This window comes from Agelaius phoeniceus, chromosome 17, assembly GCF_051311805.1.
Source record: "Agelaius phoeniceus isolate bAgePho1 chromosome 17, bAgePho1.hap1, whole genome shotgun sequence".
Taxonomy (NCBI): Eukaryota; Metazoa; Chordata; class Aves; order Passeriformes; family Icteridae; genus Agelaius; species Agelaius phoeniceus.
Window position 1 is genome coordinate 15,532,430 of NC_135281.1, and position 26,629 is coordinate 15,559,058.

General features: G+C 52.4%; 2 protein-coding genes across 2 annotated transcripts; both read left to right on the top strand.

The window, feature by feature from the left end:
• The first annotated feature begins 306 nt into the window (after positions 1–306).
• Positions 307–12,213, top strand: UBE2V1 (ubiquitin conjugating enzyme E2 V1). The gene is made up of 4 exons (XM_054644325.2): positions 307–386; positions 8,297–8,445; positions 10,001–10,126; positions 10,415–12,213. The coding sequence occupies exons 1-4, from the start codon at positions 365–367 to the stop codon at positions 10,559–10,561; spliced, it is 444 nt and encodes a 147-aa protein (XP_054500300.1). The 5' UTR covers positions 307–364; the 3' UTR covers positions 10,562–12,213.
• Positions 12,214–12,361: 148 nt separating this feature from the next.
• On the top strand, positions 12,362–14,541 carry LOC143695388 (uncharacterized). The gene is made up of 2 exons (XM_077187214.1): positions 12,362–13,085; positions 13,203–14,541. Exon 2 carries the CDS (start codon positions 13,552–13,554, stop codon positions 14,509–14,511), a length of 960 nt encoding a protein of 319 aa, XP_077043329.1. The 5' UTR covers positions 12,362–13,085; positions 13,203–13,551; the 3' UTR covers positions 14,512–14,541.
• Positions 14,542–26,629: the final 12,088 nt, after the last annotated feature.

The following is a 26,629-nucleotide window of genomic DNA, read 5'->3' on the forward strand; positions in this document are numbered from 1 at the left end:
GTGGTGCAAAGCGAAGTGAAGCAGAACTCATTTCCTTCCCGTTTCTTTTAATTTTTTTTTCGTATTATGCCGGAAGGGAGCGGGCTGGGGGAAGCTGGGCCGGAGTGTAAGGGGTGTGACACGCCCGCCATGATGTCGGTGTCCCGGAGCCCCGGGACCGGTGGCCGGGGCTGTACCGAGCGGCGATAACGCCCGCCCGCGCCACGGAGCCGCGGGAGCGCCGCCCGTGCACCACAGAGCTCCGCGCGCGCGCCCGCCCCGCCCCGCCGCGAGCTCCCCTTAGCGCGCCCGCCCGCGCCCGTGGCCGCAGTTCCCGCGTTGCGGTGACGTCAGGCGGGGGCGGGGCCGGCGGCGGCGGCGCAAGATGGCGGCGACCACGGGCGCGGGTGAGCGGGGCCGGGCCGGGCCGGGCCGGGCCGGGCGGCGGGGCCGCGCCGGGGCCACCTCGCCCCGGGACACCCGCGGGGCCACGGCCGGGGACGGCGGGGCGGGAGGCGCCCGGCGGAGGGGCGGCCGCGGCCGGGGGGAGGGGGCGGCGGCGCGGCCCGAGCGGGGCCCGGTGGGGCGGGGGTGGAGCCGGAGCCGTCCCCGCTCCCGTCCGCGGGTCCCGGCGGGCCCGTCCGCGCCTCCTGGGGGCTGCCGAGGGCTCGCGGTGGGAGCGGCCCTGGTGCGGCTCCGGACGTAGCGGGGCCGCTCGGGCCCTGCCGGACTCGTGTCCCGGCGCGCCGGAACCGGGCCGGGCGGGCCGCAGCCCGTGGCGGAGCCGGGCCCCGGAGCCCGAGCCGCCGTTCGGGCTCTTCTCCTGCCCTGCTCCGCTCCTGGCCCGGTCTGTGTGGCCAGGGCTGGCCCCGGCGCTCTCCTGCCGGCAGTCCCCGGGCTGTGGCCGGCGTTCCGTGGCTGAAATGGGCGCTTTAGGAGCCTTTTTGGCCACTGGCCTCTGTGTTCCGCGGGAAGTGTGCAGCTCCCGTGGCAGGACGTGTGTGCTCCGAGGAGCGCTGAATTGTCTATTCCCTTCAAACCTGCTCCACGCCAGCTTTGAGTAGTTACACACACTCTCCCTTTGCATTTATCATTACATATTAAACAAAAATACTGCAACTAGATTTGGAGTGAGGTTTTTTTCTGTTGACGTCCTCTAATGAATTTCAGCAGATCCAGTAAAGCAGAGTCACTTCTGTTGAGGCAGTTTCATTTTCCTGTTTTCCCAGTCCATGGAGGGTTTCACATGTGCCCCTGTAGTGCTTGTTTCCAAATTACACCCTCCAAAGTTGGGCTGTGCTCACCAGAATGTGACTGGTGGGGATATAATAGAAATATTTTGGAGTTCTTTTTGTACAGATAGTTCTCTGTCAATGACCACTCATTGGATTTTAAGGAAAACCATCACAATGCACATAATTCATATTAATCAATTAATAAAAACTCGATTAAGTGCAGTGGTTGCTGTCCTGAGAGTTGTGTTGCAGGTCTGTGTTTGAACGTGTGAGGTGTTGAGTAAAGACACAGGAGCTGTAGCTTGGAGGAAGGGACCCCTTTTCCCCTGTTAGGTCACGTTCTCCTGCCTGCCCTGCATTCTCTGTGATCCTTTCAAGCTGCTGACATTGCACTTTGTGTTTGGCTGGAAGAACGAGGCAAATGCTTTCCTTTTCAAGGCAGGGCAGCTCTGTGAGTGAGCTGTTAGGTGCTCATGGAGGGGCATGTGTGGGAAGGAGCTGGGCTGCAGGGACAGGCCTTTGGCACAGGCTGCTGTTAGCCGGCACCTGCTGGCCACCTTGTGCCTCCTGCATCGTTCCCTTGTCCCCTGGGTTTGTGGCAGGGGACAGGATTTTGTTGCCAGCTGTCTCGTGTCCCCAGTGCTGGCAGCAGGGCCAGCACAGTGCCCACAGTGTGGCACACAGCTCTCTGGGGTGGCTTACAGAGCCGTGCTGCAGGAGCACCGCGTGTCCGCAGCAGACCCAGCCCTCAGTCTGGTGGCTCCGTGGGTGGGAGTGGAGCTGGAGCTCAGGGGCTGCCCTCAGAGCACTCTGCAGTGCTGGGAAGGACACACAGCCTCCCGTGCTGGTGGCAAGGGCAGCCTGTGCCCGGGAGCTGGCAGTGGCACTGCAGTGCAGCTGTGTGGGTCCCTGCTGTCCCTGCAGGGCCTGCCACAGGCACGGCGCTGCAGGTGAGCCCTCCCTGGGGGCTTGGGAACCTGCCTGGGTGCTGCCTTCTCTCATCTGGGAAGCACACTTGATTTGTGGAGTCTTAATGTGTTTGTATTTGTCTGTAAAGCAACTGGAATATTTGTGATATCTTGAGTTCATGGTGGTTTAGCAGCGGAGCCTAAACACATATTGAAGATGGAAAATGCTCATCTGTCTTCAAAAGCAGCTACTGACCCCCAGGAAGAAGAGGTAACAAATGTCCCTGTAACCTACATAAGTCATACTGCACTCTGTGTTTGTCCATCCCACAGACTGAGGTGCCCTGCAGGAATGCTCAGCTGCCAGAGGTGATCCAGTAGGAATCCAGGGGTTGCTCAGGGGCTCTGCACACGACAGACCCTGCACACAGTGCTGCAGTTTTGGGTTTTACAGGGAGTCAAACCCAGCTGTGCTGGCTGGGGGATGGTGTTTCTGTAACTCACCTGGGAAAGCTGTAATGACCTCACTTAACCACTTTCTCTCACAGTTCAGTGTAGTGGGTCTCTTGCAGGGCTGTGTTTACCAACAGCCTGGGAGTGCTGAGTGGTAAAATGGTTTGCCCAGATCTAAGTTTTTCCAAGTCTGAGGAAGGTGGAGAACTGCACAAGAACCACTCCTTGGGTGTATGGCTGTGGCAGTGCTGGTACATGTGCCTTAATGCTCCTGACAGGGGAGAGCAGACACTGGGGTTAGTGCAGTGTATTAAAAGTGTCTCTAACCCTGAAACGCTGGGGTTAGTGCAGTGTATTAAAGGTGTCTGTTTGTAACCCTGAAATGTTGGGGTTAGTGCAGTGTATTAAAGGTCTGTTTGTAACCCTGAAATGCTGGGGTTAGTGCAGTGTGTTAAAAGTGTCTGTTTGTAACCCTGAAACGCTGGGGTTAGTGCAGTGTATTAAAAGGTCTGTTTGTAACCCTGAAACATTGGGTTAGTGCAGTGTATTAAAAGGTCTGTTTGTAACCCTGAAACGCTGGGGTTAGTGCAGTGTGTTAAAAGTGTCTGCTTCTAACCCTGAAACGCTGGGGTTAGTGCAGTGTATTAAAAGGTCTGTTTCTAGCCCTGAAACGCTGGGGTTAGTGCAGTGTATTAAAGATGTCTGTTTGTAACCCTGAAACATTGGGTTAGTGCAGTGTATTAAAAGGTCTGTTTGTAACCCTGAAACATTTGGTTAGTGCAGTGTATTAAAAGGTCTGTTTGTAACCCTGAAACACTGGGGTTAGTGCAGTGTATTAAAGGTCTGTTTGTAACCCTGAAACGCTGGGGTTAGTGCAGTGTATTAAAAGGTCTGTTTGTAACCCTGAAACATTTGGTTAGTGCAGTGTATTAAAAGGTCTGTTTGTACCCCTGAAACATTGGGGTTAGTGCAGTGTATTAAAGGTCTGTTTGTAACCCTGAAACATTGGGTTAGTGCAGTGTATTAAAAGGTCTGTTTGTAACCCTGAAACGTCCCTGCACTCCAAGGGATGCTCGTGAGAAGCACAGGAGAGGGGCAGTGGCAGTGTTGTACAATACAGGTGCCCCTCGGTGGCTCCTTGGAGTGACAGCAGTCATCCTCATCTCACAGGAAGCATTGCCAGGGCCAAGGGCTCTCTGGGACTGTAAGTGAAAGACTCAAGGGTAGGGAAAAAGTAACTGAAGAGAAAATATCTTGAAACCTGTCTGCATCATCAGAGTGGAAATTGTGACTGTAAAGACAATGCAAGAAATGCCAAGTTCCTTTCTCCTGAAAGCTTTTGTGACATTTGGTTTTAAGTATTCCATCACTTCAGCAACTTTATATACCCATTGTGACAAGGAATGGCTTGTGTATTTTTTTTACTGTCCCAGTGCTGCAAGGATAAGCTGTCCAATTCATTAGCTGCAGTCAATGCAAAGACATGAAACACAGGCTGGAAAGGATGTAATTAAGGCTGAGTATCAAATACACAGAAACAAGCAACAGAAAGCATTTTAATGTATTGAGCAATAGAGGTGTTTAAAGCTGTTGGATTTCAGCTCCCTTGAGTTACAGTAAATCAGGAACTAGTATAGAAAGCAGAGTTTAAATTGTCCAGAAAGGCCAGTTTGATAAGTTGCTTGTTACAGTGAAGATGTGGGAAAACCTTCAATAAAAGACAGCTCCTCTCCTCAGAGCCCCATTTTCTGGGTGCTTTGCTGAGGTGTGCTGTGCCCCCTGCCTGTGCTTTAGTCCTGAAGAGAAATGCTTGTAATTCGATCTCACTGTAGAAAGGAGAGGGAAACAGGTTGTTGAAGTTCTTGAGAGGTGTATTTTTTGTTCTGCTGCCACTGATCAGAAGGATTGGAGGAGAGGATCTCCCCCAAAGGCACTTGGCCTGCCTGGTTTCACAGTGCTGTTCTCAGCTTCACAAGGGGTCTGGATGTGAAATTGCTTTGGCTATGCAACTGAGGAAAATGGAGATGGAAAAGTGTGGAAGATGAGAAAAATCTCAGCCTGATAAGATCACTCTTAAACTGGTTGCAAGACACACTCAGTTGTGTACCTTTAGTAGTGCTGATTATTTTTTAATTGCCTCTCACTTTCTTGTGTTAAATGAAGAGCTCTTAGAAAAACAGGTTGGTTTGGTTACTGCCAAGGAAGCTCCATTGCTACACTGAGAGGGTTATGCAAGGTATTTATTGGGGGTGGGAGGAGGAAACCCCGGCACTCCTGGTGCTGTCAGGGGCACAGGACATCTGACTGCAGCTGCCATGCCTCAGCCTTCATTTGGCAAATACTGTGTGTGCCTAGGACAGATCTGGCCACTTTCTAGGAATCTTGGTGGGCAGCAAGCCCGGGGATGATGTGTTTGTGTTATCACAAGTGATAAAGCTGTGTGAGGTTTGGGTCCCAGCAGGATGTGGTAGCAGACCATGAGTGCTCCAGGCCCCTGCAATGAGGAGGGGATAGGGTTGCCTTAATGGCCTGGTGCATCTTTCCAGACTGACCAGAAGGGTGAATCTGGTCTTTATTCTGCCTTGCCTAAGGGAAGTTTATTTATATGGAGCATTTATGGTCATATAGGCATAATATTTTATATTAATATGTGTGATTCTCTTTCTGTTGAATGAATTTCCTGAGAATGTGTCAGGGAGGGAGCTGAATTGGCACTTTCTGGGTAGCTGAGGTGATGGTCCTTCAGTTCACACCCTGAGCTTTAGAATAGGGGTAAAACATGTTAAGAAAGCAGCAATGCTGTGTGACAGGGTCATCTCTTGTAAAATTACCAGTTATTGCCATGATAATTTTATTTTCCATGCAGTGCACAAAACTCAAATCTGTGTCCTCCCCTGTGGGCACCCCGTTGCCATGATGCCCCTGCTCGTGGGGAGCAGTTCCTGTGGAGTGAGCACTCACTGCTGTGAGCCATTTCCGTGAGGCAGGAGCCCTGCTCAGAGTGACTCGCCAGCTCTCAGGAGACTTCACACTTCCCAGGAGCTCTGAAATCCTGTGTGACTCTTTTATGGCTCTGATTCATGCTGGATTCATGCTGAATCAGAGCAGCTGTATCTGGGGAGAGCTCAGCAATTAAGTTGCCTTCTCTTCCCGTAAGGTTGTAAAGCCAAGCCCAGCTCTGGTAGCAAATGTCAGAACTAAGGCTGCCTTTCTGCCTTGGTTGTGGCTGCTCAAATACGTACGTGGTGATGTCATTTTTAATTACACGCTCACTTAAAGATTCCTGCTTGGCTCAGTGAACAGGGTGTGATGCTCAGAGGGATCACTCACAGTTGATGCTCAGAGGAAAGGTGGACAGACAATACTTTTTGTTTTCTTTGTTGTGTGGCCTGTGTCTGCCCTAAAGCTGACTCCTCCTGGATTATTTAGCTTGGTCTCAGTAAGTACCTGTAAATTGTCTTTGCACCACTGATAACTATGAAATGATGCTATTAAGGAGCGAGGCACAGACTGAGATGATGCTTGCTAAGTATTGTGATGTTGTGGTGTGGAAGTGAGAGCATTTTCTGGCATTAATGTGACTCCAGGTGGGTCTTCCCCTGGCTCCAGCTGATGGCTGCTCTGGCTGGTGTTCTGATAACAGCCACAGGATTGTCTCTGTGGCATCCCCTGCCTGAGGAAGAGCTGCTGGGCTCCCTCCAGAAGGACCTTCTGTTTGCCCTTCTCCCCTGGCCCTTTTTGCCCAGGGCACAGCAGGCAGGGCTGGAGCCCAGACAGCAGCTTAGCTGTGAGTCATTCCCCATCAGCAGCTCTCCCGTGCACCCACTGCAGCAAAAACAGGGAAATAGGCGAGGTGTGTGCAAGCAGAGGTTGCACCTTGTCCTTCAACTCGTGCTCTGTGGCTTGTGTCCCCCAGCTCTCTTATCCCAGGTGGTGGAGCTGGGCTGCTCTGCCTCCCCAAACCACAGCACACAGACATTGGGAGGGAATTACAAATGGGTGTGTCTCTGTCATGGCTCAGGTGTGACTGGCAGACTTGAGTCCTCGTGTCTGGGGCACACAGGATACACACTTCACAACCTAAAGATTTTGTGGGAGAGTTTGTGCTGGAGTTTGTTGTGCAGGGACGTGGTGCCCAGGAGGTCCTATTGCCACCCAGGGGCTGGGGCTGGGGCAGTCTCATGGCAAAGGCTTTACTGGCCCCAGCTGACTCATTTCCTTTCCCAGCCCAAGAGCTGTGTTGCTCAGCAGCCAGGGAAGCAGCAGGGTCTGGCTGGGAGGGATTTGGCAGGGAGCTGTGCTCAGCAGCCCCCGGGTGGGAGGTCTGGTTCTGCCAGCACAGGTCTGGTGTGTGCTGGCACCGCTCTGCTGGATGAGTTCCTGTGCTGCTGCTGCAGCTGGGACAGCCCTGCTGCCCTGGATGTTCCTGGATGTGATCACCTTAGAGGTGCATCCACTTCCTTTAGTCATTTGCTGGTTTGGTTTCTTTGATGCATGCTTTGTAGTGAATGAAATTTGGACACCTCTGATTATGCAGCAAAATCATCTCTGCCATTAAGTTTCCTTAGGTCACTAATATATTTAAAGCAGAATTTAAAACTACCAGATCCTCTGTATTTAGTCCAAGGAGTGCTCCATGGGCTGCAGGTGCATCTGTGCTTCCTCAGGGCTTCCCCAGGGGCATCTCTGCCCATCCTTCCCTGGCCTTGGTGTCTGCACAGCTGTTCCACTGGCACAGTCTCACTCCTCTCTCCAGCTGCTCCTGTGCAGTGACTTTGTCCCTTCCCAAACACTTTATCCCAGCAGTGCTGATGTCCTGGGCCTTGGCCAGCAGTGGATCCATCCTGGAGCTGCCCAGGACTGGCTCCAACACACAAGGGGGGAGCTTCCAGCAGCTTCTGACAGGAGCCAGCCCTGTAGCCCCACCACCAAAAGCTGGGGCCCAGAGCCCAGGCTGAGGAGCAGCAGTGGGCTCGGGTGCAGTTCTCTGGGGTGCCCCAAAGAGCAGTGAGACCCACTGTGGCCTGAGTTCAGGGTCCTCCTTCACCACAGGCTTGGTGGGAGACCTTGGCTCTATCACCAAAGCTCTTTGTGCCATTGTTTTCCACTAATGTAATGGGGAGAAGGAAATCTCCCTGGTTTGCTGTCTGTTTTGAGGAGAAATGTGCCAGCAATTACAAAGTGCTGAAATTCCTTGGTGGTGGAGGTCACGAGTACAAAGGATGCTATTGCTGCTGACAAAGCCCACTTCAATTAACTTCAGATTAACCTACTAATGTTATGAAAGAGTTTTATTTGCTTTGAAAGGTATTTTTAAAGCTCTGAGTCAACTGCTGTCAAGCCTCTCATGGTGTCATTTTGTAGAAACTTCTAAATTTTTATACTATAAATCATATAGACAAGTGCTAATTAGAGCTCCACAATACTGGGTCTACCTTTGAGGGAACAGAGATTTCCTTTCATTTTACTGCCTGCTGTAACATGTGGCTGTCAGCCTTCTGGAATGTTTATTCGGGGATACCTTGATTCTGCTTGTAAAATCCAAGCTAAATATGGGAATAGCTTTTTTGTAACATTGAAATATTGTCATTCAAAAAGTGGTATTTTCATGGTTTTGCCCAAAATGTGAACTGTAGAATGACCAAAAGTATCAGGGAAATTACTCTAGCTTCTTATCTTTACAAGATTTCTCAACTGAAAATATTTATCTGATTGTTTCAGGAGTAAAAGTTCCTCGTAATTTTCGTCTTTTGGAAGAACTTGAAGAGGGTCAGAAGGGAGTTGGGGATGGAACAGTTAGCTGGGGCCTTGAAGATGATGAAGATATGACACTTACGAGATGGACAGGAATGATTATTGGACCTCCAAGAGTAAGTATCCTTGAATACTAAAATAGTACTGTTAAAATAGTACTGACCTGCATTTTTTTCCCCTTCTCCTAACCTCCCCACTGAAGTTGAAAATAAACGAAAGGCAAATGAGCGAAAAAGCACTTTAGGAAGTGATTTATGTTGAAGTTCTTTATACTAATGGGTTTCATGTGTCTGTATGGCTTTTTGCTTATAATTTGAAACATTTTGGTGCCTTTCTCTGGTCAGTTCTGTTACTTGTCTGCTTTATATTTGCAGATTCAGTAAGACATAACTTTCGAGATCCCAGAATTCTAACATGCTTGTCCCCTTGAATGCAGCAAGGTTCAGAATCCCTCAGCTAGTGAGGTTCCAAAGGGAGCTGCTGCAGGTGCCAGGGATGCTCTGTGCTGGTTTTTCTGCTGCTCCTGTCAGTTTATGGGATGCTGTTTATTGCAGCAAGTACCAACGAGCTCTTGTAGAATTTCAGCTGACTGAGGAAACTCAAATTTTAGTGTTTTCAGTCTCTTCTCTGGATGTCCTCTCCCAAAGCAGCATCTAATAATGCAGCTGGTGTTTGAGTATTGTTGTGTTCCCAGCCCCACTAAACTGTGGGTTTACAGTCTAGTAGTGAACTTGGGGACTTCATTGTGTGTTGAATGTGTGCTGGTGTTCTAAAACCAGAACTTGTCAGTTGTCTCCAGTTTCACTGTTCTGTTTCCTTAATATCCTTTGATGGGGTGCAGGTAGCCAATTCTCCTTCCTGCAGCAGCAGATGTCTTCTACAACTGTCCTCAGTATCATTTCTCAGTGATTCCAGGGGTCATTATATGAAGATCTTTACAGACCTTTAATCATGTTCCTGCTCTCTGTTCCCATTCTGTCAGTTGCCTCTTTTGACACACAGTGAGGTTGTACAAGAACATGTATTATGAAGGCATTATACATGCAGTGTTTTCTGTCTCACCCAGAAGTGTTTACTTGTTGTCTGCCTTTGCTAATCTCTCCCCAGTCACAAGCATTTCATTTGTTTATGATGTACCCAAATTGTTTTCTAGAACAGCATTTGATTTTAGAACATTAGGAAAGTGCTAATGAGCCTGCATTAAGGCTGTGAAGAAAGCTCACTGTGTGCCTAGGGTTTATGGAAAATTTAAACAACCTTGAAATCTAATTTAGAAAATTAAATAGGAATTGAAATGTGCAGACAGGAGCGTGCAGCCTTGCCAGCAGTGATGGGAGTTTGCAGATCTTGTCATGCTGCAGACCAAGGACCATCACAGCAGAAGAGTCAGCTCTGCCTCTCCTGTTTCTCTGACACACTTAGGAATACAGATCTTCTTGCCAGATATGTTGGGACTTCTTTTGAGCTTCTTGCTTGAAGGCATCAATTGTATTGGGAGAGATACTGTGAACATTGTGAAATGAGCTCCAAACAAGGAGCCAGCATAGTACCCACGTGTACCATAGTACCCACACTTTGGGTAGTTCCCATGTTCCTAAAGTAGCCACTGCTTTAAACAAATGCTTATTGAACTGCCTGATGTAATTGTTTCCCCCTTTCTTTTCCCCTCAGACAATTTATGAAAACAGAATATACAGCCTTAAAATAGAATGTGGGCCTAAGTATCCAGAAGCACCTCCATTTGTAAGATTTGTAACAAAAATTAATATGAATGGAGTAAATAGTTCTAATGGAGTGGTAAGTTTTTTGCTTTTATTCATTTTAATAATTTTTTTTTGTGCAGCTCCAATGCTTTGTTTATACTTGTGGCTTGCTTAGCTCCTCATTGCTTGTGATGCCCTTTGTTGGAGAAGGAAAGGGGGTAGAAGGGAAGTGGACAAGAGGAGATTTATTCTGCTTTTAGGAAAACGCTTGCTTTTGATTTCTCCCACTCAGATTTCATGTGGGTCTTTAGCTGGGGGTGGGGGGAGTTACGTGTAACCAATGCACCAATTCTGACAGGAATGGTCTTTTTGTCTGTTTTAGGTGGACCCCAGAGCCATATCAGTCCTAGCAAAATGGCAGAATTCTTATAGTATCAAAGTTGTTCTGCAAGAGCTTCGGCGTCTAATGATGTCTAAAGAAAATATGAAACTTCCTCAGCCACCTGAAGGACAATGTTACAGCAATTAATTAAAAAAAAAAAACCAACATGCCCCCCCTTATTCAATTTAAGCTGTCTTCATTTTCCACAGTAGTAAATTTTCTAGATGCATCTTGTAGACCTCAAAATACTGGAAAGGAAGTTCCCATTCAAAGGAAGTTTTTCTTGAGATACTGTAAATGATACTAATTTTTTTTTTTCATTTGAAATATAAGTTGTGCTATAACAAATAATCCTGTCGTGTAACCACTGTCCACATAGCTGAACTTCTGGTATCAGGAAAAGTCTATTTAAATTTATTACTGTCAAGACCAGTGTGGCACATCCAACTTAACTGTGAAAGGATCCATCCCACAATCACCTTGCTGTGTGTCTGGCCTGGGTTATTTTTTTCTTTCTCTGTCTTTTGCAATAGAGTCGAAGCTCAGGGCTATTTATTAGAGTAGACACAAAGGTTTTTGCTTCCAGTACTACACTGGGCTGTATGGACTACTACTGGGGATGTGTGCTAACCTCAGTCATCCCTCCCTTTGTGCTCGCTCTAGTAAAGGCTGAATGTGACTGTGGTCGTTTTTGGGTTTTTATTGTTTTTTTTTAATGCCCTGATAATCTGGGGCAAGCTTTCCTTCTTTCCTTTGGCCAAGGCATAGATTGTATTTCTCTTCCTGGTCTCCCTCACCAGTGATGTGAGCTTTGGGTGAGGGATTCAGGGTTCTTTTTATCTCTTCCCTCTTCCCCTCTTTTTAGTGGGGGTGCTGCTTTCTTTTTGCCCCTCTTGGTGACTCTTCTCACCCCTGGCCCAGGGGTGAGCGTTGGGGCAATAACTTGACCTGTTCCCTCCTGCTTACCATTTTGGTTTTGCAACAAATTTAGTCTTCACCAGCCTGGGAAACAAGAGTATCTGTTCTGCTGGCAAGCGTGGGTTTTCCCTTCCCTCCAGCACTGCTGCCACACCGCCAAGCTGGCCACGGCCACGCTCTTAGATAGGCTTTGACGTGGGGAAAAGAGCAGTAATTTACCAGGATTGCCCAAACCTTCTGCTGCCAAACCTCAGTGGGAGAGACTCTGCACCTGGAGATTCTGAACACGCTCCAGGTACCCTCGAATCACTGTGCTTTGGTGCTTTGGATTGACCCAAGAATGTTCATTAACAAAACGTTGCACTTGCGGTTGCCCCTTCTAAAGATGTAACAACCACAGACAAATCAAATCCGGGTGGTAGATTTTATTAGGGTTCTGTAAGTCTTAGAAATCTCTTCAGTGAAGATTTTGGGGAAGCGGTGGCACAGCAGATTAAGGACCTTGATTGGCTTTGCATCCTGGCAAATCACTGCCTTTTCTGGTTTACTCTTCCGGACCACTAACTGCTGCAATGTGGATGCAAGCTTACAGGAAACCAACCTAGTGTGTCCTAAGTTTTATGAAAAATTCAGTGTTTGTGTAAAAAAAAAAAGAAAAAAAATAAGGAAAAAAGAAAAGATTAAAAATAAACACATTTTAAAGCAGCAGCTGTCAAGTCAATGAACAATTGATGTTTCCATTAACTTCTGAGGAAAATATTAGTTGTAAGGATTTAACATCCTCTGTACTGAAAGTTTAACATAACAGTATTCCATAAGCAGCCTTTTTATTGTATCAGACCATTGCCTGATTTTAATATAATAAAAAGTGTGCATTAATATTAGAAGGCTTTAATTGTATTTATGTTTAGAATTTTGATCCCTTATGGAATTCTTGATTTGTTGGAAGTATCTTCCTACAGATCACGTGTAGCTGACAGACTGTAAACTGGTGGTGAAAGGCAATTGTCTCTATCCAGCTGCTGCTGCTGCTGTGCCAAGGAGCATCTGTAATTTTGGTTTAAGCCTCAGGCTGCCCCTCAGGCCGTTGGTAGCATCAGGTGAGGCCCAGGGGCTGCCAGGGGTTCCCGGTGCTGTGCTGGAGTCCCGAGGAACTGGAATCCCTCTGCAGCTGCGTGTTACACTGTCTGTCAAGGTCGAGGAGTATTTCACAACCTGAAATTCTCAGTGTTTTCCTCGGATAGTGAAGAGTATCTGCCTGCAACATGCCCTGCAACAAGCTGAGCTTTCCTCCCAGTCTGGGTGAAAACAAGGCTGTGGAATGTTGGCCTTTTCCCCGTGTGAAGTGGCTGGAGATTGCTGGAAGGTCCTGATGCGTTCACGGCAGAGATGGGCTGAAACAAGGTTCTTCCTGGGCTGGGAATGAAACGGGGAATGGCCTTGTGATGCTTTGTGACACTTGCTGCTGGTTTCTGGGCTGGAATGAATTCTGCTGGCTCCTGGGGCGGCCCGAGGGTGTCTAAAGACAATGGGACTAATACTGTGTCAAATACCTTGGTGTCAGAGGTGGTAAATGGGCATTGGAACAACGTGATAATTACAGTGGGCTGCTTGATTGTCTCTTTTTCAGAGTGCCCATGCCCTCCTTGGGAGGTTGTGGTTGGTGCGTGTTTGGGACCTCCCTGAACCTTCTTACTTCAAGTAATGGTTTTAAAGCCGTGAAATCGTCGGGTTTGCTTTGCAAGCTGTACAGGTGAGAGTGTCCCACCCTGGCTGGGAGCTGTGCGGGCAGGAGCCACCTGCTCACAGCCTCAGACAAAGTTGGATGCTGCTTTAAAGAAAAGGGTTCACTGTGACTGTTCTCCCCCAGGAGTTGCACTCTCTGGACACCTCAGAGCTCCGCTGCTGTTCCCACAACCAAGTAAGGGCAGTGTGGAATAAAAACTGCTTGGGAGTCAGCTGCCATTGGAGCTGCATGGTGGCTCTGTCACTGTGTGTCACCTGTGAGGGGAAGGGACCATTCACCCCAGGCTGCTGCTTGTTGGTGCTTCGGAAATGAGGTGTGGAAACAAAGCCTGTCACACCTGTGCTTACCCAGGCTCTGGCAGCGCCCAGCAAAGTGCTCAGGTGATCCCTGCCAGCCCTCAGGCTGTGTCCCCAACCACTGCCTCTTCAGAGAGAGCTGTGAAGGGATAATTAATAAAACAAGGGGATTGGCCATGAAACAAACGTGCTTGGAGGTGGAGGTGGCTGAGCAGTGCTTGGAGGAGGCTGCTCTGAGCCAGACCTACCTGCCCTGTGCCTGCTGTGCGGAGAGTCCCTGTGCTCACAGAGAGTCCCTGAGCCTGCCCTGTGCCCACAGAGAGTCCCTGTGCCCACAGAGAGTCCCTGAGCCTGCCCTGTGCCCACAGAGAGTCCCTGGTCTGCTCTGTGCCCACTGTGCAGAGGGTCCCTGTTCCCGCAGAGGGTCCCTGATTGTGCCCTGTGCCTGCAGAGGGTCCCTGCTCTGCCCTGTGCTGACAGAGGGTCCCTGTGCCCACAGAGGGTCCCCGCTCTGCCCTGAGCCCGCAGAGGGTCCCTGTGCTCACAGAGGGTCCCTGCTCTGCCCTGTGCTCACAGAGGGTTCCTGTGCTCACAGAGGGTCCCCGCTCTGCCCTGTGCTCACAGAGGGTCCCTGCTCTGCCCTGAGCCCGCAGAGGGTCCCTGTGCTCACAGAGGGTCCTCGCTCTGCCCTGTGCTCACAGAGGGTCCCTGATCGTGCCCTGTGCTCACAGAGGGTCCCTGCTCTGCCCTGTGCCCGCAGAGGGTCCCCGCTCTGCCCTGTGCCCGCAGAGGGTCCCTGTGCCCGCAGAGGGTCCCCGCTCTGCCCTGTGCTCACAGAGGGTCCCCGCTCTGTCCTGTGCTCACAGAGGGTCCCTGTGCCCGCAGAGGGTCCCCGCTCTGCCCTGTGCCAGCGCAGCCCTCTCGGGCCGGGGCAGAGCAGGACGGCAGAGGGAGCCCCAAGGCTGCCCAAGGCTTTCCGCGCTGCTGCTGCTGCTGCTCGGGTTACCGGTACGGCCTCCTGTGGGAACCGCTGCTGTTTATCCAGAAGCGCTTCGGTTCGAGAGCCTGTGTGCCGTGACTGTCCCACTGACAGGTATTCATCTGCTGGGGGAGCACCAGCGCCCAGTGAGACCTGAATTGTTAATAAAGACTAATGGTTGCTTGCTTCTTGGTGTGCTGGAATTAAGCTCTCTGTGTAGGGAGTATGTGCTTAAATGTGCCCTTTCTGCTCTCTTACAACCCTGTGCAGTGCTTTATATTTGAAATTTCAGTTTCTCCACTGTCATTATAGTAACAATTCTGAAGCCAGGCTGTGTCTTCAGCCTCTCTGTGAGACACTGGTGTTGTCAGTGGCTCATGCCAGTGTGGGACAAGGACACGGAGCAGGAGGAGCAGCCATGCCCCTTGGCCCTGGCAGACCCTGCCCAAGGGCAGCTCTGGGGCTCCATCGCAGAGCCCTGAGTCCCGTGGGGCTGCAGGGTGGGTGTGAGCAGGGCAGAGCCCCGAGCTGTGGCACCGAACCCCCAGGCTGGGCAGGGCGTGTGCTCCTGCTCCCTTGCCAGAGCACTGCAGGGCTGTGGGAGCTGTTGGTGGCTCACCTTGGTGCTGGTGGGAATTGGCCATTCAGCCTCTGAGGTGGGTGCTTTTCCTGCAGGGCAGTGTTTGCTACACAAGGAACAGCGCAGTGAGTTCAATGTGTTTGTTCAAGCTGGCCCTGACATGCCCTGCCACAGGGGAGTTCCAGTTCTGCAGGTACCTGTAAATGTGTCTGCATCAGGCTCTGCCTACCTTGAGCTGAAAGAAGCTGAAGAGAAATTGATACTCATCATCTTAATATCTAAACTTTTTTACTTATTATTTTCTGTTTAAGGAGGTTTTTCTGATGGCTAAGGGTTTTCCTGTCAGTGGAATTGCCGTGCTGCATTAATCTTGGCTAATGTGCTCTCCCAACACTCTCTAACCTGGCTGCTGACTGAGGTTCAGGTCCCTTAATAGCTCCTCATTTTCCCTGGTCATGCTGTACACATTGCTGGAGAATGTGCTGAAGCCTGCGAGGAGCCCCAGTAAAGGCAAATTTAATTCAGGCCCATGCTTAAGTGCTTTGTTGGACCAGAGCCAGCGTGCTCAGCCTCTGCTAGGAAAGAGGCTTTTTTAGCCCTTGTTGAGCATCTTCTTCCTTGTCCTCCCTTCTTGGTGCTACATCCCTGGTGCTTGTGCCTTTACCTTTCCCCTGATTTCTCCCACATTTGTTGTCACAAAAATGTAAAGAGCAGAAGATGTTGAGGATAGGGTGATAAGCTGAATGCTCATCATTTTATATCTGTCAAGCATCTTGTCACCTTTTTTCATCCTTATCTCCTTTTAAATAAAGCCTACAAAGGGTTTTCAGAAATGTGGGTCCTGTCCTATTTTTCTGCCTCTTGAGCCAGGTTGTTGGTGGCTTTGCCCTGACATGCCTAGAAAGCCCTGCAGAGCCTTGATGGGTGATAGGAGGAGAGAGTAAATGTCAAATGGTCTAAAAGTCTCTTCCCCCTCTCTATTGCTCAGCATCTGTTCTTTTATGTTGTCTTACTTTTTATCTATCCACTTGCCAAAGGATGTTTCAGGATAGCCAAAGCTGAAGATTCTTTGGGAGGAAAAAGCAAACCACGCAGGAGTTTTGAGAAGAAAAGTGATGCAGACTTTTGAGCCATCTTCATCAGAAACAATGGGGCCATTTCCCCTCCTACTCGCTCTGCTCTAAGACCACGTGTTCCTAATTGTCTTGATCATGGTCTGCAGATCTTTAGAGAAAAGGATTTTTGTTTGCCTGGTGCTGGGAACTTCCTGGGACTGATTTGCTGTAAGTGAGGCAGAGGGAGGACAAGCCAGGGGAGGCTGGAGAGCTGCCCCAGTGCTGTGCTCGTGGGCTGGGGCAGAGAGGTGGAGAAATGCCGGCTTTGGTGAGCTGGAAGGATTGCTGTGAGTCCCCTTGAGACAGGGGAGCGGGCAGTGCTCCTGCCACTCTGGTGCCCAGCTGCAGCTCTGGGCACTCACTGGGCCTGCTGGAGGTGGGGTCTGTGTGGCAGCCACAGAGAGGAGCAGCCACAGCAGGACAGAGTTCTCAGCAAGGGTCTGCCAAACTCCTGTCCCTCTGAAGAGACCTCTTAAATCCCTGGGCTACCAGATTAGAAGCTGTCCAAGGTTAGCAGCCAGATGTTTCTCAGCTGTTTGGACTGGTTTCCAGCTGAGACCAAATGAGTGGCTGTCCAGCATGTGCGTATTAATATAAACATTTCAGAGGCCTTGCCTTGAGTGAGCCATTAAAAACTTCCCACGATCCTGCAGCGATGCTGCTCCTTGGAGAGAGCAGAGTCTGTCCCTCGCACTCGAGTGGGTCAGGCTCTGCTGCCACCTGCTCCGAGCTGGGCTGGGCCTCCCCCTGCTCTCAGTGGCGCCAGAGCAGTGTGGTCCCTGGAATTTGATTATTTGTGTTAGCAGATAATTTAGGCCAGAAGGCTGAGAGTGTTCCCTTCCTTCCCTGCATGTCGTCATGCTTCTCAGCAAAACACAGTCCCAGGTCCTGTGTCCCTTCCCCACCCCGTGCCCCAAAAGTGCAACAAAAACCCTTTCAATGTCTCTTCTTGTGCAGGGGCATTGCCCACTCTTTTTAACCTTGGTTTTTGTCTGTGCAGGCCTACACAAGGAGGGGATTTCATTAACTCCACCATGCAGAGTCATGTTTTAAATTATTACATGCATCAAAAAAAAGAGTTGGTTTTTGATGTGTGTTTCCTCTAAAATATTCCTAATGCCACCCGTGAGCTTTGGTGTTCAAACAAGAGTGACAAAACTGCCTCCTGTGGTCTCCCACTGTCACAAAACAGGACTCTTCTGACACTTTCCACCATTTTAATCAGATTTTAGTGCCTTGGTTCCCCCAGACCTGGCTGTGGAACTGCCCAGGGTGTGGAGTGGGGAATCTCCCAGCGATGTTTTTAATGAGATTATGGGATCAGCTGCTGACATGTGCCTTGGCCCAGCTGTCCCACCCTCAGCCTTGGGCTGGCACCTGGCTGGTGTCCACCCACGGCAGAGCCCCAAGGTTGGCCTGGGGAACAATTGTAATTGCACAGGGAATTTCAGTGTTGTGAACAGTGACACCCTGTGCTGGATGTGTGCTGGAACGAGCAGGATGCAGCTTCCCTGATGGCTTTTCAAGGGTTTTTGGGAATGTCAGGTGGCTGAGATGCTCTGAAGGGAGGGTGTGATGAGGTGGCTTTTCCAGCCCCTCAGCCCTGGCTGGGCCCTGCCCGTGTTTGCAGCTCCCCCAGTTCAGCCCTGCCAAGAGCTCACCTCCCTTTGGGAGTGAACATTTGCCAGCACAGATCCCAGCCAGGGCCCAGGAGCCATCAACCCTGGGCTGGGTGTTGGATCTGCTCCTCTCCATTCCCCACAGCTCGGCGTCCCCAGCTGAGAAAGGGATGCAGTTTTCTGAAAAGAAAAATGAGAAGTTATTTTCCCCTCTCTCTAGCACAGAGGCATTCCTGTGAGTGGGAATTGTCAGCCCTGGATGATGAGATGGGTGTTTTAAATCATTCCATTTCCTTGTATTTCTTGCTCATTTTTTACCCATTTTGATTTATTTTTAATGGCCCCGACACCCTTGTTTATAATAATAAACAGCAAACGTGTGGACACAATGAGTCTGTTTCAGGTTCAAGTGTTTTTAATAACCTTGCAGCAAGAAATAGACCCAAGCCCAGATCTGCAGAAACCCGAGGAAGACTCGGTGCTGCTGCAGTGAAATCCGATTTCGGAGCGGCTGCTGTGCAAACAGCCCGGACAGCGCCGCGCTGCCTCCCGGCCAGCCCCACACAACACTGCCCTTTGTATCGCCCAGCCCTCACTCCCAGGCAGCGTTTTTGTCTTCCAGACGTGACCTGATTGAAGCAAAGGCAAGGCAAGGGGCAGGTATAGGCATTTTTTGTTGTTATTATTTCTCAGCGCCTCTGCAGCCCCCTGGGCACACGGCCCGTCCGGAGCAGGGCTGGGCGAGTCCTGTCTGGGATGTGGCAGCAGCACAAGGCAAAGGGAAAAAGTGACAGTCAGCATTGTGAGGCCTCGTGCTGCTTAATTGAGTAAAACCTTATTGGCTCTTTTCAGTGGTGTAACAGCTTTGAGGGAGTTGTTGTTTCCAAGGAAAATCCCCGGGTGGGTTTGCCAGCAGCCAAATGGGCTCCGTGTGCCCCCAGTGCCCCACAGAAGTCAGGGGATGGCTGCTGGCAAACACTGCCCAGGCTGGGAGGTGAGGATCAGCCTTTTGGGAAAACAGGGCTTTGATTGTGGGGAGCACAGGATGGTAACCCTGCCCTGGGGAGCCCTGGCAGGGCTCTGAGGGGCAGGGTCCAGGTTTGAGGGTCCCTGAGAGCCCTGGGGAGCTGGGACAGGTCCCTGTGTGCCCCCAGCCCAGCAGCTCATGCCCTCTGCCATGTCCACAGGGGAGCTGAGCTGCCCTGCCCGTGCAGGGGAGAGCCAGGGCTCTCCTGCCCACTCAGGGCTGCCCATTTCCCTGGCAGAGAGGTGCCAGGTCTCAAAGAGGTGCCAGGGAGGGCAGCGTGGGCATCTGTGGCTCCCTCCATGTGTGCCTGGTGTGCCATGGGGTGGATGGAAAGGGGTGCCCAAGGAACCAGGCCCTGCTGTGCTGGGGATTGCCTGTAAATGACCCTTGCCTGTTAGCAGAGGACATCCAGGACCCCCTGTGCTGGAGCAGGTCCTGCCCAGGCTGGGAGCAGCCCCGCAGTGTGCACGGAGCTGTGCCCATCCTCTGCCAGAGCTGGGAGCTGGGAAAGGCTCTCCCGGCCCCTCTGCAGCCCTGCCCGAGCCAGCCCTGCTCAGCCCTTTGTCTGTACAGGGTCTTCTGCCCTATTTATCTTCCCCAAATGTCATCTCCCCTCCCCACTCCATGCAACACCCCCCAAAAAATAATAAACGGCGGCAGGCTCTGTAAACAGAGCCTATCTGCAGAGCTGTTTGAAATGTAGACAGGCTCAAGTGAATTAGTTGAGCGAGGCCTTAATTGCTGCGCTGTCTGTCAGCGTGCAGGGCTGAGGGTTAGCAGGGAGCCTGGCTGGGGGCTGCAGGAGATGGATGGGGCCTGGCCGGGGTCACTGTTCCAGGAACCGCGTCCCGGCCTGACCCCGCACAGATAAGCGGGCCCTGCACCGTCCCCATGGCTGCATCCTGCTGCCCTGACCCTCCCCTGGCCTCCCCCAAACCCAGCCCGGAACAGAAACGGTGCGAGAAGGGCCTGGGTGGCAGAAATGACTTCTTGTGCCAGCCTTTTTGGGGCTGGGGGCTGCTGCTCTCCCTGCACGGGGAGGATCGGCTGCTGGTGGCAGGGCCATGTGTGCCCAGAGCACGAGGCACTGCAGGGACATCTCCAGCCCAGGAGAAGGTCCTGCAGGCTGGCCAGGCTCTTCCCCACCTCCCCGTAATTAAACAGCAGCCCCTGATGCATGTGGAAAAGGAAGGAGAGAAAGAAAAAAGGATCAGCAAACCCAAGCCCTTAGATTACTGTTTACCCCCTCGAGGAGCACAGAAGTATATTGTCCATTTAATAGAAGCCTATAAATCACTGAAAAACATTTATAAAATAATTGAAGGTAATGGGAACCATTTGTTTAAATAACATCACGTTCATGCCCCAGAGGTGCAATAAAAGTTAGATTAATTGATAGGATTTTATATCTCACTGTGAAAAACTGAGTCACATTCTAGACACCGACAGTTTGGGAAAGTTGCAAATTCATCAGGCACCCAGCTACTATCAAAATAGTCTCTTCCATGTGAAGAGGCACATTTATATGACCCTGAAGGGTTTTGGGATGAGAACTATTTACTTAAACTGTGAAGTGAACTAGCCAGTGTGAGATCCTGACCCAGATTGGGGTTTTTTCCTTCCTCTTCTATCTGCTGTTGCATTTTTTTCCCATTATGATAAAAAGCAAATAAATATCTCTAAACCAGAGGCTCATTCCTAATCCAGGGCTATAGTGTCCTGCATCCATCTGTGCCCATGGGAATGGCACCTCAGAGGCACCAAGGGAGGGGCTGGAGCAGGGATGCAGGGCTGGGGCCACCCCCATGCCGGGCTGCTCCCAGCCCCTGCCAGGGCTCGCTCTCCTGGGGCTGCTCTGCCTCCAGCCCTGGCCAGCAGCAGCCTCTCCTCAGGCTGGGAACCATCTGGCCCTGCCCTTCTCCCTGTACCTGTGTTTTGTGGTTTATCTGGTGCGAGGGCAGAAAAGTGGAACAGAGCAGGAGTCCCTCAGAGCAGAAGGGCCCTGGGCTGGGAGCTGTGGGCAGGGACTCCCCAGCTCTGCCACTGCTCAGCCCTCCCAGAGCTCCCTCACTGCCCACACTCTGCTCTGCTTTTGCCTGGTTTTCCCCAAGCTCCATTTTCACTTCTTTTCTCTCCTTCCATCAACGCTGGTTTGCCTGAGAGCCGAAGTGAGCCTGGGTTCTGCCAGGAGAGGCTGTGGCACTGTCACCCCCTGGTCACCCCCTGGTCACCCCCGGTGCCAGCAGCAGGGACATTGCCCTGCTCCAAACGCTCTGGGGCTCCTCTGCTCAGCGGCTCCATCCCCCCGGGCTGGAGGGGCAGCACAGGTGTCCCCAGAGGCGCCCTCGGGGTGGGTGGCACGGGGGGACCCAGCCCAAGCCCCTCCTGGGAAGGAGCAGCCCCAGCCACCCTCGGCAGCGCCGCCGAGCCCGGGCCGCGCATCGGCTTTTGATAAAGGCTCCCTGTCAAACAAGGCTGAATAAATCATGATGTGTTACCAAGACGCATTACAGCTTTTAAAACAACCACCATGGCATTCTACCCCACGGACTGATGAGTCTGGGGATGCCAGATCCCTGGCGCTCCGCAGCCTGGCTGGAGCCAGCTCACATCTGGAGTGCAGTAAACGTACCCAGGAGCAAGAAAGCAGCTCTGTAAGGGTCAGGAGTACAGAGAGCGGCTGCTGACTCCAGGCGCCACCCCAAAACCCACATGCATTTCCTTGTGTAAACACATGTGGCCAAAAGGCAGCCATGGTCACCTTTCTCCAACGTGAGCCCTATAAAACCGCCAGCAAAGTGAGGAACAATGTCACTATTATTGTTTTAGAGGAATTCCTCCGGAGCAGAAAGGCATAGCCGCGCTGCCGACAAGGGTGTCTTTAAAAGCAGGGCTGACAATTGACTCCAGAGCCGAGGGGAGGAAAGAATTCCCCCAGGGTTGATCATTTGCAGTTGTTGGGGGCTTCCAGAGCTGCCCAGTAACCTGCTGGGTGCTGCTGCCAGAGCCCTCACACGCTCCTCAGTGCCAAGGCAGCCCACCCCAGCGATGGGTGCTTTGGGGCCAGCCAGGGGAAACCCAGGGCCTCGGATTTGGATGCTGGTGGGAAGCACCCACAGAGCCCCTTCTATCCCAGCAGTGTGCAGGGATGGACGCGCTGAGGGCCAGGCAACTGCTCCCAAAGTTGTGCTGGGTTTATTGCCCCAGAAGAGGATTTCTCCCCCAGCCAGTATCGGCTCTATCTGCAGCCCTGCTGATGCAATCAGAAGTGGCATGCTTTGGCCTGAGAGTTCACTGGACCTAGAAAAAAAACCCCACGGGTGCCTTCACGAGGGGCTGACCAGGGCAAACATTTGGGGTCTGGGCCTGCTTTCTCTTGGGGGGTCCATGGATGGAGACCTTGGAGCTGCTTCTCCCTGGGGATTTATTGCCTGTCTGTAAAACCAGACATGGGCTGCCAGAAGCAGCAGGAGCGATAACCTGGAGCCAGACCCTGCTGGTAACAGGGAACCACAGCTGGAGCTGCCCCAGCTGCAGCCTGTGGGCACTGAGCACAGCCCCCCAGCACTGCCCAGGAGGGCTGGCGCCTGGCAGCAGGCACAGGGCTCCTGCCAGCAGGATGCCACCCCCTGTCCAGAGCCCCAGAGGGTCCCTGAGTCCCTGTGGGAGTGCAGGGCTAGAGGGTTTTGGGGACAGGACAGGGAAGGGGCTGTGAATATGTAGGGAGGTGCAGATAGGATGACTCTCAGGCTTAGCACCTGATTGGGATGACCTTGCTCCTGGATCAGGGCTGTCCTCTAATGACCATAGATGAACATTTGAATTTCACCGATAAGCCCATCAAATAGTTGAGTGTGTTAGAGGCTGTATGAATGCACTGCAGAAAGTTTCTCCAGTGAGTCAGGGTCCCAAAACCTTTCTTTGGGTGCTTATCTTATCAGGCAGGGATGCCTCGCTCCCCAGGAAACAGGGCCAGCTCAGCCTGAGTAATGAGGCTCTGAGCAAGAGCATTGCAAAACCAGAGGTGCTTTTTAAAAAGTCTGACACGGCAGAGAGAAGGGTGAGCAGAGAGGAAGAGGAGGCTTAGTCACGCTGGCCATAACCCAACACCCTGGTGCTTCTCCAGGGCAAGGTCTTTAATGTCCTTCCTAGGACAAAGCTGCACATCTGCCTTCCCCTTCCCTGTGAGAGAACCTGGGGGCTGTTCCCAGCCAAATCCGCTCCTAATTCCCTCCATCGGGGCTGGGGCCAGCGAGAGGGAGGCAGGGAGGGAGGCAGGGAGGCAGGGATGCTGCCGGCCCCGTCCCGGCACGCCGCGCTCCCCTGGGGCCGAGCCCAGCCGGGCTGGGGCCGGGGTCCCTCGGTCCCGGGGGCTGCCGGGCACCGCCTGTGCCCTCCCGTGGGAGGATGAGCTGTGGGAGCCGCCGAGACGAGCAGGAGCCGGATCCCGAGCGAAAACAAAACACGTGGGCAGGCAGCGAGCTCCCTGTGCCTCCCTCCCGCCGGAGCTGAGCCCAGCCTGAGCCCAGCCTGAGCCTGAGCCTGAGCCTGAGCCCAGCCTGAGCCCAGCCTGAGCATGAAAAGCCCCTGTGGTCCTTCGAGTCCCCACCACGGGAGCCAGGGGGGTGGGAGCCAAGGCTGGTGTAAATAACGTGCAAATGCCGGCTCAAGCCTTCACCCAGTTAGTGTTCCTGGGAAAGAGCAGCAGCAGCGTCTGGGGAATCCAGAACCTTCCCCAAAAGGGGCAGTATAGGAGTGCACAAGGATGATGCCTCCCCTGCTCCTCCTTCCTCCCTGGGCTGATGGAGATCATGAATTTCCACCTACCCGGGAAGTTCTTCCCAGGGTAAGCGCCAGCATTAAATTAAAACCTCCTTGGAGCCCTGCCCTGAAAGGCAGGGAGGTGCAGAGAGGAGCCCTCCCTTGGAGCCCTGCCCTGAAAGGCAGCGGGGCCCAGCACCGTCCCAGCGTGGCCAGTGAGGAGGGGCCCTTTGGAACTCCTGTGAATGGGCCCTTTAAGCACACGTTGGGCACAATTCCTGGGGCTGGCTGCATGGGCAGCCTCCAAACTGCAGGGAGCCTTTGGCTGCTGTGTGCCTAAATCCCTGCACATCCACCCACAGGAGATGGAGCAGGACTGAGGGACCGGAGCTGCGGCTGCCAGAGCAGCCTGGCCACGCTCTGCTCGCGGGGAGGGTGACCAGGACACAGCAGCAGTGACACATCCTTGGCACTGAGCAGCTGCTGTGGGACCCCTGGGTGAGGGCTGGGGCACCTGCACCGCCAGAGGCTTTGCAGCACACAGCTCCAGGACGTGTGTGGTTATTATTGTCATTATCTTCATTTTTTGGGTTTCAGATATGTTGTTACCCTTAGGATGGGGATCAGGAGGCAGCTGTGGAGGAGCTGGCAGTGTTTGCTGCTGGGCTCTGTGAAGGGGGAAGAAAAGGAACTTTTTAATGTGGATTTTTCATAGTTGATAATAAAATAAGAAGATGGGTCTCTTTTGCCATGGCAGGGGGAAGTGTCACTAGTGATTAATGGCATGGTGAGCTCCTTGTTGAAATAGGGTCAAAGCCATTGTATAGGAGACATTTGGGGCCAGTTCTGCCACCTGTCCAGTGTTTGCTGGGGCCTGGGTTTGGCACGGGGCTCTGGGGGTCACAGCCTCATCTCCAGGTGTCCCCCAAGGCTTCTCCTGCTCCCACCAGCTCAGCAGGGGAATTTTGGCAGGCTCCAGTGGTGTCAGTGAGGCTCGGGCCCAGTGTCACACCCAGCTCAGGCTCTGCCCTGCAGGGATGGGATTTTGGGAAGGGTTCAAGGGCAGGTCACAGGGAGCCTTGCTCTGCCTTGTGTCCCAGCCTGTCTCTTCTTTAGCACCCTGGGCAGGTCCAGACCCTCCCCACGGCAGCAGACAAGTGCAGAGGACCCGAGGAGCACCTGCAGGGGACAGACTCTGTCCAGCTCTGGGGGCCCTGTCCCCAGGCCTGGCCTGGGACACAGCCCCGTCCTGTCACCCCCTCTGCACAGCACCAGGATCCAGCCCGCCTCTCTTTGTAGTGCTATTTTTAAAACACCAAAGGAGAACTCCCACCTCTGTCTGCTGGAAACGTGGCGTGTCCCCCGCAGCCAAGAGCTCTGCTCATTTTCAAACCTGCCCGAGTTAGCCTTAGATATAAAACCAAACAAGCAAACTGAAAGGGGCTTGTTGTGTAAAAAAGTTCCTCCGAATTAGTTCTATCTGGCTTGTGATCCCTTTTTGATTGAATGCTTAATAGCAGCCAGGTGCAGGCAGTGGGGCCGGCTCTGGAGGCAGCCTGGGAGCGGTGGGGCAGCCCACGGGTGCTCGGTGTGTGGGCTGCCCCTGCCTCTCCTCTGCCTCCCGCCCAGCCACAGGCATCCATCCCGGCTGTGCTTCCTCCCCTCGGCGCTCAACCAGCCCGGGAGATGCACACACACACACGTGTGAGTGAGAGTGAGTGTGTGTGAGTGAGTGTGTGAGAGTGTGTGTGTGAGTGTGTGTGTGTCTGTGTGTGTGTCTGTGTGTGTGTGTGTGTCTGTGTGTGAGAGTGTGTGTGAGTGTGTGTGTGTGAGAGTGTGTGTCTCCGTGTGTGTGTGTGTGTGTGTCTGTGTGAGAGTGTGTCTGTGTTATCTGTGTGTGAGAGTGTGTGTGTCTGTGTGAGTGTGTGTGAGTGAGAGTGTGTGTGTGTGTGAATGTGTGTCTCTGTGTGTGAGTGAGTGTGTGTGTGTCTGTGTGTGTGTGAGAGTGTGTCTGTGTGTGTGAGTGTGTGTGTGTGTTTGTGTGTGAGAGTGTGTGTATCTCTGTGAGTGTGTGTGAGTGTGTGTGAGTGTGTGTGAGTGTGTGTGTGTGTCTCCGTGTGTGTGTGTGTGTGTGTGTCTGTGTGAGAGTGTGTGTGTCTGTCTGTGTGTGTCTGTCTGTGTGTGTCTCTGTGTGTGTCTGTGCCCACAAACAAAGCTCTGGCTGCCAGCTGTGCAGGAGAATGGGCATGGACACGGACATGGACACAGACACGGACACAGACACGGACATGGACACAGACACGGACACAGACATGGACATGGACACAGACACGGACACAGACACGGACATGGACACAGACATGGACACAGACACGGACACAGACACGGACACAGACATGGACACAGACATGGACACAGACACGGACACAGACACGGCCATGGACACAGACAGGGACACGGACACGGACACAGACACGGACATGGACACAGACACGGACAGGGACACAGACACGGACACGGACACGGCCATGGACACGGGCAGGGCTGGGCAGGCTCCCTGGGTGCAGCACACATGGATGAGGGTGCAGCCCGTGATGAGCAGTTCTGGGGGCAGTTCTAGGGGCAGCTGACAGCTCTGTGCCATCCCAGCACAGCCCGGGCCAGGAGCCCTCCCTGCTCCTGCAGCAGGACCCTCACCTGGCATCCCAGACCTTTTTCCAAACACGGCTGCTGTGTTTGAGCCCCGTCCCTGCTGGGTGTGTGCAGCTTTAGTGCATTCATTTTAGAAACAAACTGCATGTGTAGATGATAATAAAAAGTGGATGCCAGAGAGAGACTGTCCAGAAACTGCCAAGTTGAAGACATGGCTCTTTGGAGCCTGCCATGTCCCTGGGAGCACAGGGCTGGTGGGAGTGCTCCTGAAGGCAGGAATATCAACCTGGCCAGTTCTGGGTCAGGGCACAGCAGGGCCATGCTGCTCGCTGGCCCTTGGTCCCTGTCCCCATGCCAGGCTGTGGGAGCAGCTCTGCCAGGCAGCTGAAGGTTCCTGAGCTGTTCCTGGCTTCATGTGGCCTTGGGGTCCTTCTCTATCCAATGTCCCCATTGCCAATACAGTATTTTTTCCCTTTCCTATCCCCCCCATTTCTTTTTCCCAAGTGATGCAATTGCCAGCA

Bases quoted from the DNA above. Each gene is read 5' to 3' on its own strand.
- LOC143695388 (XM_077187214.1), top strand. From the start codon at position 13,552: ATGAAACAAACGTGCTTGGAGGTGGAGGTGGCTGAGCAGTGCTTGGAG.
- UBE2V1 (XM_054644325.2), top strand. From the start codon at position 365: ATGGCGGCGACCACGGGCGCGG. The intron at 387-8,296 runs GTGAGCGGGGCC...TGATTGTTTCAG, and splicing joins GGCGGCGACCACGGGCGCGG to GAGTAAAAGTTCCTCGTAAT. The intron at 10,127-10,414 runs GTAAGTTTTTTG...TGTCTGTTTTAG, and splicing joins TAAATAGTTCTAATGGAGTG to GTGGACCCCAGAGCCATATC.